The 13,061-nt window shown below is 41.8% G+C and overlaps 1 protein-coding gene across 14 annotated transcripts in view; it reads left to right on the top strand.

Annotated features, from left to right (window-relative positions):
• The window catches only part of herc2 (HECT and RLD domain containing E3 ubiquitin protein ligase 2), a 241,926-nt gene that overhangs the window by 183,174 nt on the left and 45,691 nt on the right, over positions 1–13,061 (top strand). For all 14 annotated transcript variants that reach the window (XM_078222434.1, XM_078222433.1, XM_078222442.1 and 11 more), the window contains 9 exons: positions 416–605; positions 1,385–1,528; positions 2,096–2,287; positions 4,127–4,280; positions 5,834–5,941; positions 8,836–8,967; positions 12,273–12,431; positions 12,528–12,646; positions 12,759–12,884. In XM_078222434.1, the coding sequence (XP_078078560.1) occupies positions 416–605; positions 1,385–1,528; positions 2,096–2,287; positions 4,127–4,280; positions 5,834–5,941; positions 8,836–8,967; positions 12,273–12,431; positions 12,528–12,646; positions 12,759–12,884 (1,324 nt within the window). The remainder of the gene's footprint in view (positions 1–415; positions 606–1,384; positions 1,529–2,095; positions 2,288–4,126; positions 4,281–5,833; positions 5,942–8,835; positions 8,968–12,272; positions 12,432–12,527; positions 12,647–12,758; positions 12,885–13,061) is intronic.

Genomic DNA, 13,061 nt, shown 5'->3' with positions numbered 1-13,061 from the left:
CCCATTCACCTAATTTCTCCACCTCTGTCATATCTGTCCCAGTGATGCTAACTTCTATTTCACTTGAGCTCACACCTATTCTTGAACTTTCATTCTGACCTCTTGTGCATCACCTAGTCTCTCTTTATTTATCCATCTTGATGATCAACTTGTTTCTCTTTTATTGATTAATTGTTAATTAATGATTCATTGTTTCCCTCATTTCGATAGCTGGCTGTTTCCTTTGTATGTTAACATAATTGGATGGGGTTTTCTGATCTCTCATTTGACAGATTGTGACTTTCTATTCCTCCATTATAATAGGTAGAAAAGTACATGTTAGCAAGCCCAGACATACAAAACTACAGTCACATTTTGTTTTATTGATTTAAGTTTCCCTTTTATGAGGATTTTTGATTAACTTATTTCCCTGCAGGGATGCTTTGGTAGGAGCTTTGATGCCAGCCAGTATGATTGCGCCTGTGGAATGCACATCATCATCATCTCCTGTGCCACCAGCAGACTCGTCTGCAGCCACAAGCCCAGCTGGCGAGGGTGCTTCGGAAGTGTCGAGTGACAGGGAAGAGAGACTGAGTCCAAATCCTTGGCAGGACAGAAGAGGGGAGGTGAGAATATAACTGCAAACCTTGGATGGTTGTTTGTCACTGGGTAGGATTCTCTAAGTTAACATTTGAAGCATATATGTAGCGTCAAACATTTGGGATCCTGGGTGGGTGCAAAGATAAAAGCAAACCACATTTAGCATTGGGCCTTCATTCAAAATGATGAGAAGGGAATTAACGGCACATTTACCGGTGAATTAACCCTTCATTGGCTTTCACTCCCTTCTCCACCCCTCCACATGTCTCTTTGGATAGAAGCTGGAAAATGATATTTCGCCACAGTTTAAGCCATGCCATTTCTAGTGTAGTAAGAAGTTTAACAACACCAGGTTAAAGTCCAACAGGTTTATTTGGTAGCAAAAGCCACACAAGCTTTCGAAGCTCTTCTGAAGAGCTTCGAAAGCTTGTGTGGCTTTTGCTACCAAATAAACCTGTTGGACTTTAACCTGGTGTTGTTAAACTTCTTACTGTGTTTACCCCAGTCCAACGCCGGCATCTCCACATCATTTCTAGTGTATACATCAGTTGGTTGCTGGAAAGCAGGAAATGCCAGTTCACCACCTTTATCCAAAGAATAGGACATTAACAAACCAAAGGGCCTAGCCTAATAAGTTAGTGAAATTCAAACGTAATGGACATTTCAGCTTGAACAATACTGTCCTTAAAGAATTGTCTCCTCGACTTGTATGTCCTACACTCTACTATTTTGGTACCTTTTAATACTTTTGAGACTTTCAAGAACTATTTCTCGGAACTCTAAAAGATGCTGTTTTGCCTCCAAGGTTGCACCTTCAGAGGAAGCTGTCACGCCATCGTCTGCAGTAACACCCTCTACCTCAACTACCTCTGCTCGTCCTTTCATTCCTGTAACTGATGACCCGAGGGCTGCCAGTATCATCGCTGAGACCATGACCAAAACAAAGGAGGTAATTGATTCAACGGCAATATAACTGAAATGATTTACTAAGACACGCTGAAGCTTGATGGTGCGTTGTGTCGATTATGTCCAGAGTTTAGTGAGCAGTATTGACAAATTAATAGTTTGGGTTAGAATCAACCTTTTTCAGGTGTTTGGTGGGAAATGGCTGCTCTGATATTTTTCTTTCGGACGTAAGTGGTGGTTTTCGCATTCTCTCTATCATTCAAAAGCCAGGTCTATATTGTAACAAGATTGCATTGTAGCCAGTGACCAAGAGAAGTTAAATTTGTCAGATTTTGTTAGGCGGGTAGATATTATTGCCTGCTTTGCTAGAACGAGGCCCAGGAAAGTGTGTGAGAGCTCTGAACAGAGCAACTGGAATATTAATTGTCGACTGTACTTCGAACGAGACACTAAAGGATATCTGTAAAATGGAGGATGCACTATATAAATTTGAAAGGCAAATAAATAAATATTTTAACTGTTTTGTCTTCCACATTTTAAAGAAAAGTGTGCAGTTTTCATTTTATTCAACTTCTGAGTTTGAAATGATGTTTTCCTTTTCTGCTGAAAGGATTCAGAAAACCAGACAAAGTCATCAGGACCAGAACCACAGCACTTGGATGAATTCACAAGTCTGCTTGTGCCAGATGACACCCGAGTGATGGTTGATTTGTTGAAGCTGGCTGTGTCAAACCGCGCTGGTGAGAAAGGCAAAGATGTCTTGTCGGCTGTGCTGTCAGCCATGGGCACGGCCTACCCACAGGTAAATATAAATGCTTCAACATCATCAAACAAAGTTGTTGCTTGATAACCCGGAAGGCAATGTGCTGCTGCTTTTTCAACATGAGCCTTCAAATTGCTGCGAGGGATACTCACATGGGAGTTGAGATTTTTTTAAAGTTTATTTATTAGTGTCACAGGTAGGCTTACATTAACACTGTAATGAAGTTACTGTGAAAATCCCCTAGTCGCCACACTCCGGCGCCTATTCGGGTACACTGAGGGAAAATTCAGCGTGGCTGAAGCACCTAACCAGCGTGTCTTTCGGACTGTGGGAGGAAACTGAAGCACCCGGAAGAAACCCACGCAGGCACGGGGAGAACGTGCAGATTCCGCACAGGCAGTGACCTCAAATCCGGTCCCTGGCGCTGTGAGGCAGCAGTGCTAACCACTGTGCTGTTTTAATGGAAGCATTTGTTTCTTTAAAATAAGAGGGTGAATACCTTTGTTAAAATACCTAGCAGTGTAAGGACATATTAAACACTTGTACGCGCAACATCCAATAATTTCAAATCAATTAAGAAGTGCCACATGCCACTTTTGGGAAGTAAAAATACTAGGTATACCTTATTTAGCGGCAACTGTCTTGGATGGCCTGATATTTAATGTGTTGGAAGCAACTGTTTGGAAGTACATCACTTGTTCTGTCCAAACGTCTTGGCTGAAGGATAGGAGACAGAACTTAGTGTTTTTTATTGAATGGGTGATCTCTTAAATTTTGCTGAAGTTTACTGGCTGATTATTGTCCTTTTTCTACTCGCTCTGGAAACAGCAAGTGATGGTACAGTTCTGTGGGTGACAGCTGTTAGTCAGTACTTTGCCCAGTGACTATTCTAAACATCTGCAGATCCCTTTCCCTGATTGAGTATTGACGAGGGATGGAATTGATGACCGATGACTCTTTATTTCATCCTGACTTTGGAGTAACACTACACTCTGCACTCTCTCCTTTCCTTCACCCCTATGTACTCTGTGAATGGTATGCTTTGTCTGTATAGCGTGCAAGAAGCAATACTTTTCACTGTATCCCAATACAGGTGACGATAATAAATCAAATCAAAAATATCATGTTATTAAATCAAAATGGTGATTTCAACAAATTTGTGTTAGGAAAGATTTATGAATTGGAATTATGATATCTAAAATTTTGTGTAGCATTGGCTGACACTAATGATGACATTTAATGATTGCACATTGAAATTGCATCAGCAAATTGAGGATAAGTTGAAGATTAAGGACTTAATCCATTGGATCTCCTGTAACTTTGGCAGAGTGGAAACTGTCTGTTATCGTTGTGGATGGGTTATTGTTCTTCATATAAAGCTCAATGTATTGTAATCATGAACCTGAATCTGTACCTATCTTTTCTCCCTTGTTTATTGGAGCCTTTAAAATATTTTTATTTGATTTTGCCTTTTGAGTTACTAAATCTTTAAAAGTTGGATTGGCCATGCTAAATTGCACCTTAGTGTCAGGGGGACCAGCTAGGGTAAATGCATGGGGTTATGGGGATAGGGCCTGGGTGGGATTGTGGTCGGTGCAGAGTCGATGGGCCGAATGGCCTCCTTCTGCACTGTAGGGATTCTATGATTCAAGCATTTGAAGTTTATTAACCTAAATCGTGTCAGTTAAAATAAGAGTATACGTTCTACTGTAAAATATTTCTACACTGTGTTTCAGTAACTATATTGGAGTCATTGTCGCCTTTCATTTTTGAGGCACGCTTTCATGATTTATTGCCTGATGGCTTTTTCTCATTTATTCTGAGCTTTTTTATTGGTCCATGTCCTTACTTGTCCCTCTTCTGATTTCCACCCGGCAGGTGGCTGACATGTTGTTGGAGCTGTGTGTGACCGAGTTAGAAGATGTGGCCTCCGATTCTCAAAGTGGGCGCCATTCTCCTCAGCCAGTGATAGTGGAAAGCAGTCACCCGTACACAGATGACACATCCACCAGTGGGACGGTGAAAATACCAGGTATCTACCTCATGCAAGTATGTTGGGTCAGAAGTCAATGATGTTAAATGTTTGATCACAAATATCCCCTGTCACTTTTCTGTACTTGGAATTATTACAAATACATGGTTTACAAGATTATTTTGGGATTGTGTCCTTAATTTAGGGAAAATGAAGGGGGATATGTGACCTGTTCTGAATTCTGCCTGTGGTTGTTAGAGATTAAAGGAGGGTCAAGGTTATTTTACTGGGAAGAAAATGCAAATACACTTGTAGACAAAGACAGAAACATCTGGACTGATAATGGATAGATTGTTAGTCTCGAAAGTCCCAGGAAGAGGTTAACAATGTCAGGTATTGTAAACAATTATCCTGTTCATTTAATTTGAAGATAGAATAAAGTTTGATGAATAACTAATCAGTATTTCTACCTGGATACAAGGCCCTTGTGATTCATGTCAGGAAGATGAGCTTTGGGCGGGGAAGGCTGCATAGGAGGCCATTGGATGACTAGATTATTATATATATATATATCCCTGAATTTGACAGGCCAATCAGTCTGCCAGAATCTGGAAGAAAAAGAGGGAGCAGATAAAGGCAGCAAGTCTCTATGGTTCACCATGTGGGAATAGGGTGGGAGCTTGAGGTTGATTGAAAAGACCAAATTCGTGATGATTTAAAACCAGGCCGGAAAATTTCGTTCAGTTTGAGGTAGAGAGAGAATCTCCAGGAAAAACTCTCATTGTGAAGTATAGTTTTGGGGTAACAAGTTACCAGACTGGGAAAGGAAAAAAGCAGACATAAACCTTGGATGCTAAGAATCACTTTGGACTGGTTCCGGGAGAATTAAGTCCACTTGAGAGACAATGTAAGGTACAACTGTGGAGTAGGATTTTCAGTTATGTTAAAAGTAAAATGGGAAAACGCTATTAAGTTGTTTAAAGTATAAATTGCCTACTGACGTAGTGTTTAGTTAATGTGCTTTTAGTTTGTTTGTTGCAGTCTTAAAGCATGAAATCTTGTTGTGTCGTCTTTTCGACTGTTCACGGAAAGTTTAAAATCCTTTTTAAAAGTTATCGCCCTGTAAAGGGATCATAACAGAATGAATAACGAAGGAAAGTTAAGATGCGCAAGCATATAAGTGCAAGCTCTATCTGGATAGATTCTCAGTATTTCATAGGCTGTTAATGCATTTGAGCTACTTACGTTTAGTGTACTGGAAACTTATCGCATCATTGGAAGCTTCCAAAGGTAGGGGAGTCTAAAACGAGAGGACATAGGTTTAAGGTGAGAGCGGAGAGATACAAAAGTGTCCAGAGGGGCAATCTTTTCACACACAGGGTGGTGAGTGTCTGGAATGAGCTGCCAGAGGCAGTAGCGCGTACAATTTTAAAAAGCATTTAGACAGTTACATGGATAAGATGAGTATAGAAGGATATGGGCCAAATTGGGACTAGCTTAGTGGTTTAAAAACTGGCCGGCATGGACAAGTTGGGCCGAAGGGCCTGTTTCCATGCTGTAAACCTCTGAGTCTATAAGCAGCTAACTTTTTTTTTGTTGGGGCTATTTCTTAGGGGCTGAAGGCCTCAGAGTTGAGTTCGACCGGCAGTGTTCCACGGAGCGCCGTCACGATCCATTGACCATAATGGACGGTGCCAACAGGATAGTGTCCGTTCGATCAGGTACTAACTTCTGTTCATCCGAACCGCTTTCACATGCATGTGATTACAATTTTTCTTTGATGGCTAGAATGTTAAATTGATAGCATCTCTAAACTGCCTTCCTTTCCCCTCTATCTGCATAGATTCTCAATATTTCATAGGCTGTTAATGCATTTGTGCTACTTGTGTTTAGTGTATTGGAAACTTATAGCATCATTGGAAGCTTCTGGGTCATAAATCTTCTTAAACAACGAAGGGCACTATGCCATATAATTTTATTGGATTTTTTATTTAAAGTAAAACAGCTTCCGGTCATGCCAAGTTGAAATGAAAGATTCAATTAATTTGGCTAAGAAATGACCATTTGAAAAAAAAATGTAATGGAGGTAAACTGGCGAGTGAGCAAGGTTTGTGCAGAAAATCACTATCAATGAACTAGATTTCATTCAGTGCAACATTAATGATTTTCTGCAGATTCAGATATTTTTTGCTTACCCTGGGTGCCCAGCATTGAAAGGTTAAGGACCAGATAAACCAATAATATGCAGATAAAGAACTCTTTTGTTTCAATCCTAATTTTTCTCTCTCCATCTTTTCAGGTTTAAACCTATCTCTATAATATCACCTGCCTCCACTCCTATCTTAATCCATCTGCTGTTGAAACCCTAATCTCTGCCATGGACACTATTTATACCTTGGGTACCTTATACCAGGGGGAATCTAACCAAATCTAATACGCCCTTTGTTTTACACTCCATCTGATTTGGAGTCAGTGGAATGTAAAGTCAAGCAGCTTGTAAATTAATGTCTGATCTGATCCAGTCATATCCGTTTCAGGCTGGGTTGGTTGGTTTAAAATGATCTCTAACCCTGCCCACTGCCCTTTGAAGTGACTTTATCTTGTATTGGAGATACTGTTACTGTTCATTTTTGGAGGAAAAGGCTCACAACTTTTAACTCCTATTGGACTCTTCTCACTTGTTCACATAAGAATCATAAGAACTAGGAGCAGGAGTACGGTGGGTGGCATGGTGGCACAGTGGTTAGCACAGCGCCAGGGATCTTGATCCGATTCCAGCCTTGGGTGACTGTGTGGAGTTTACATGTTCTTGCTGTATCTGTGTGAGTTTCCCCTCTCAGTCCAAAGATGTGCTGGTTAGGTGGATTGATCATGCTACATTGTCCCTGAGTGTCCCAAGATGTGTGGGTTAGGTGGATTAGCAGGGTAAATGTTGGGGTGGTGGACCTGGGTAAGATACTCTGTCGGAGAGTTGGTGCAGACTTGATGGCCTCCTTCTGCACTATAGGGATTCTATGAGTCACAAGTTTAGGCCCCTCGAACCTGCTCTGCTCTTTAATACATCATCCAGGACAAAGCAGCCTGCTTGATTGCTGCCCCTTCCGCAATCATTCAATCCTTCCACCAGTGACGGACAGTGGCAGCGGTGTGCATCATCTACAAGATGCACTGCAGGACTTCACCAGGATTCATGAGGCAGCATCTTCCAAACCCACAACCACTGCTAACTGGAAGGACAAGGGCAGCAGATACTTGAGAACACCACCGCCTGCAGGTTCCCCTCCAATTCATAGAATCATAGAATCCATACAGTGCAGAAGGAGGCCATTCAGCCCATCGAGTCACTTTTAACATTTAAGATGTCACTTTTAACATTTAAGAAAAACTTGGACGGGTTCATGGATGAGAGGGGTGTGGAGGGATATGGTCCAAGTGCAGGTCAGTGGGACTAGGCATAAAATGGTTCGGCACAGACAAGAAGGGCCAAAAGGCCTGTTTCTGAGCTGTAATTTTCTATGGTTCTATGGTCTGCACCGACTGCATTCCCACCCAGGCCCTATTCCCATAATTCCACATATTTATCCTGCTAATCCCCCTGACACTAAGGGGCAATTTAGCATGGCCAATCGAACCCGGGTCCCTGGAGCTGTGAGGCAGCAGTGCTAACCACTGTGCCACCCCAATTCAAACCTGACTTGGAAATATATCGTCATTCTTTCACTGTTGCTGGGTCTAAACAGCACTTGTGCATGTACCTGTACCTCAGGGACTGCAGCAGTTCGCCACCACCTTCTCTAGGGCAACTAGGGATGGGCAATAAATGCTGGCCTAGTAGCGATGCCCACATCCCACAAATTAATTTTTTAATAGGATACAGTGCTATTTTTATATTCACCTCTTCATGATTTGTTTAAAAAGATGATGAATGATTATTCAGTAAATTATAGTTTTCTTACCTGAAGCCCTTTCTCTACTGTTTTGTATTTTAAAGTGACACAAAGTTTTATTTTGCTATTCTGTCACATACGGATTTATATCTTCTGGGCATTTTGTAAATGGGAAAAAAAGGGAAGAGAGAAGCTGGGTCAGAATGCAGTATAAACATTTGGAAGAATAAAAAGCACCCACAAAGCATCTGTGGCAGCACATCTTTAAAGAGAAGCATGAATGGTGTTTCCACTGACTGCACAACATTTTGAATTTAAGACAGCAAATCAAACAATCATAGAATCCTTGAGGTGCAGAAGCAGGCTATTCGGCCCATCAAGCCTGCTCTGACAACAATCCCACTCGGACCCAATCCCCATAATCCCATGTATTCACCCTGCGAGTCTCCCTGACACTAAGGGACAATTTAGCCTAGCCAATGCACCTAACCCGCACATCTTTGGAAGGAAACCAGAGCACCCGGAGGAAACCCACGCGGACGAGGGGAGAACGTGCAACCTCCATACAGACAGTCACCCCAGGCTGAAGTTGAACCAAGGTCCCTGGCACTATGAGGCAGCAGTGCTAGCCACTGTGCCACCGTGCTACCCAGAAAGTTGTTGGTTGTCGTAAGTGCAACAAACTTATGGGCTCTATTTGTAATTTAATTATACATTGGCTATCGCAGGTCGGGAGTGGTCTGACTGGTCCAGTGAGCTGAGAATTCCCGGTGATGAGCTGAAGTGGAAATTTACCAGTGATGGTTCTGTGAATGGTTGGGGATGGCGATTTACAGTGTATCCAATAATGCCTGCTGCAGGTAATGTGTGCTTGTGTATTTTTCCATTAGAAAGTACATTGGTAAGGACGCCAAACAGCCCTGGGAGCAAAACTTTATTTGTACTCGTTGGAGAAAATGTTTTTACGGCAATTGCTAGAAAATGGTACATTTTGAGGGGTTCAAATATTCAAGATATACAAAGATTATGGTATAGAAAGAGGCTCTTTGGCCCATTGTGTCTGCGTTGGCAGAAAAAGAGCTGTCCAGTCTAATCCCAGCTTCTAATTCTTGTTCAGTATATCTGTAGGTTATGACATCTCAAGTGCATCTCCAATTGTTTGCTTCTACAAGCCTTTCAGGCAGAGAGTTCCAGATCTCTACCAACCTCTGGGTAAAATGATTACCTCTCAACTACCCTCCACTCCTTCCACCAATTAATTTAAATCTATGTCTCCTGGTTATTGACCGCTCTGCTGTTGTACTCTATCCAGGCCCCTCATAATCTTACGCTTCTCAATTTAAACTCCCCTCCGTCACCTCTGTTCCAAAGAAAATAAACCGAGCCTATCCACTCTACTCCTACTTAAAATTCTCCATTCCTTATGAGGCAACAGCCTCATAAACCTTTTCTGTACCCGCTCAAGTGTGTTCTTCCTTTCTCTAATGCAATGACCCCAGAACCATATGCAGTACTCCAGCTGTGGTCTAATTATTGTTTTGTTCAGTTCTAGCACAACCTCCTTGTTCTTCTCCTCTCGTACTAAGTCAATAAAGAAAAATATTCTGCACGCCTTCTTGATCTCCTTATCTACTTAGTCATAGAGGTTTACAGCATGGAAACAGGCCCTTTGGCCCAATTTGTCCATGCCGCCCTTTTATTTTAGACCCTTAAGCTAGTCCCAATTGCCCACATTTGACCCATATCCCTCTATACCCATCTTACCCATGTAACTGTCTAAACGCTTTTTAAAAGATAAAATTGTACCCACCTCTACTACTACCTCTGGCAGCTTGTTCCAGACACTCACCACCCTCTGCGTGAAAAAATTGCCCCTCTGGACCCTTTTGTATCTCTCCCCTTAAACCTATGCCCTCTAGTTTTAGACTCCCCTACCTTTGGGAAAAGATATTGACTATCTAGCTGATCTATGCCCCTCACTATTTTACAGACCTCTGTAAGATCACCCCTAAGCCTTCTACGCTCCAGAGAAAAAAGTCCCAATCTATCCCAGCCTCTCCTTATAACGCAATCCATCAAGTTCCGGTAGCATCCTAGTAAATCTCTTCTGCACTCTTTCTAGTTTAATAATATCCTTTCTATATTAGGGTGACCAGAACTGTACACAGTTGTCCTGCTTCTTTCAGAGATCTGTTGACATACACTCCTGTTACTCTAAACTACTTAGCATACTCCCATTTATCGTGCATTCATTTGATTTGCATTACCTCAAACTTTCCTGGATTGAATTCTATATGCCATTTTTGATTTGATTTATTATTGTCACATGTATTAGCATACAGTGAAAAGTATTGTTTCTTGTGCGCTATACAGACAAAGCATACCGTTCATAGGGAAGGAAAGGAGAGAGTGCAGAATGTTACAGTCATAGCTAAGGTGCAGAGAAAGATCAACTTAATGTAAGGTAGGTCCTTTCAAATGTCTGATGGCAGCAGGGAAGAAGCTGTTCTTGAGTCGGTTGGTACGTGACCTCAGACGTTTGTATCTTTTTCCCGATGGAAGAAGATGGGAGGGAGTATGTCCGAGGTGCGTGGGGTCCTTGATTATGCTGGCTGCTTTTCCGAGGCAGCGGGAAGTGTAGATAGTGTCAATGGATGGGGGGCTGGTTTGCGTGATGGACTGGGCTTCATTCACGACCCCTTGGGGTCCGCCCTCCTGATCGGTAATTTTTCTGGCCACCTGATCGGTAATCTTCTTGCAGTCTACAGCTTTGTTCCTCACTATCAGCCACGTAGCCGGTTTTCTCCCCATCTGCAAGTTTCTTAATTATGCCCCTGCAACTAAGTCTAACTCAATAACTTATATCACGAGCAGCAAGGGCCTCAGTCTTGAGGCTTAAGGAACCCCACTGGAAGCAGTCTTCCAGTCACAAAAGTATCCAATGACCAGAACCCTTTGCTTCCTGCCAAAGAGCGCTTTGATTTGATTTATTATTGTCACGTATTAACATACAGTGAAAAGTACTGTTTCTTGCGCGCTATACAAAGCATACCGTTCATAGAGAAGTAAAGGAGAGAGTGCAGAATGTAGTGTTACAGTCATAGCTAGGGTGTAGAGAAAGGTCAACTTAATGCAAGGTAGGTCCATTCAAAAGTCTTGACAGCAACAGGAAAGAAGCTGTTCTTGAGTCAGTTGGTACGTGACCTCAGACTTTTGTATCTTTTTCCCGATGGAAGAAGGTGGAAGAGAGAATGTCCGGGGTGCGTGGGGTCCTTAATTATGCTGGCTGCTTTGCTGAGGCAGCGGTAAGTATAGACAGAGTCAATGGATGGGAGGCTGGTTTGCGTGATGGATTGGGATATATTCACGACCTTTTGTAGTTCTTTGCAGTCTTGGGCAGAGCAAGAGTCATACCAAGCTGTGATACAACCAGAAAGAATGCTTTCTATGCACCCAGCTTGCTACTTTCTCTTGGATCCCATGTGCTTTTAATTAACTAATCAATGTACCCTGTGGGACCTTGTCAAATGACTTGCCATGCGCTGCTGTCAGAATCCTTGAATTGAATATGTCTTTTTTATTTTTACTCTATGAAAATTTCTGAGGTGGTGATTAAATAGGTGCTGTTTTGTCTTCACAGCGGCAGCATTATTACTCACTGTTTTCATGGTTAGTATCTACTGAAATTCTTTCAGTGGCTGACCACATCAAAATTGTGTCCTCGAAAATTTTCAACAGTGAACCTCTTGGCAACATTTCTTGCTGCATGTAACTCTTTAGCCCAAAAATCCATCAGGAAAATGCACTACCTCCTGGTCAAAGCAGAATTAAAATCAGAGCAGTCCAGAATTCATATGTCAGCTCTCCCCACCCCACCATTTCCTCCTATTTGGGAATTACTTGCCGCTTATTCCGAGTACCATAGTTGAGATCATGAATGCTCTGTTTGAGAAATCACAAGATGTGAACTTTTTTTTATCACTCCGAGTTCTATGAACCTATGTTAGAGCTTTCATAATATGGACTTGCTTAATCATATAACAATAATCTATATTTGTAATGTTAAATGTTTCCTAATAAATATCTTTGGTTTTGGCTTGCCATGTATTTTTATTTTTGTTGCGTTGTAATTATTCAATCAACATTTTTTTACTATTTGGATCAGGTCCTAAAGATCTTCTGTCAGATCGTTGCATTTTGTCATGCCCTTCAATGGATTTAGTTACCTGTCTACTGGATTTCCGATTAAGCTTCGCATCAAACAGAAGTATTGTGCCCCGTTTAGCTGCCTCTTTAGCAGCTTGTGCTCAGCTAAGTGCACTTGGTAAGTATTAAAAGGTGAAATGGCGGAGAGACTATTCATTTTTTGGACATCATGAAGACTGCAATGTATTAACAATCTTTTACTTTTATATAAAAGCTGCTAGTCACAGAATGTGGGCCTTGCAGAGACTGCGCAAACTTCTGACAACCGAGTTTGGTCAGACTATAAATATCAACAGGCTTCTTGGGGACAGTGATGGAGAGTCTCGATCTCTGGTATGGCGACAACCCAATTCAGAATGTAGTTTAGATATTTGCTCATTTGATGGCTTTTTGTTTAAAGAAATCCAGCGTTGTTTGCTCACTTTGGAGATGTCTTTTCTTTCAGAGTTTTACTGGGACTGCTTTAGCTGCGTTAGTCAAAGGTCTACCAGAGGCTTTGCAGCGTCAGTATGAATATGAAGATCCCATTGTAAGAGGCGGGAAGCAGCTCCTTCATAGTCCATTCTTCAAGGTAGTCACGTTCATATCTGTGTGTAGAATTAAACGTTTGGAAGTTGAGACTTAAATGTAAATGTTTTCCTAATCTTTTCACGCACAAGCTTTCCAATGATCTGGTAGATAAAGATACACGCAGCAGGTCTTGAGTTTGACTCCTGGGGCTGGATTTTAGATGCCCCCGCCGGGTTGG

Source organism: Mustelus asterias, chromosome 10 (genome assembly GCF_964213995.1).
Source record: "Mustelus asterias chromosome 10, sMusAst1.hap1.1, whole genome shotgun sequence".
Taxonomy (NCBI): domain Eukaryota; kingdom Metazoa; phylum Chordata; class Chondrichthyes; order Carcharhiniformes; family Triakidae; genus Mustelus; species Mustelus asterias.
Note: the sequence above shows the minus strand (reverse complement) of the source record. Positions and strands in the feature narration are given on the sequence as shown.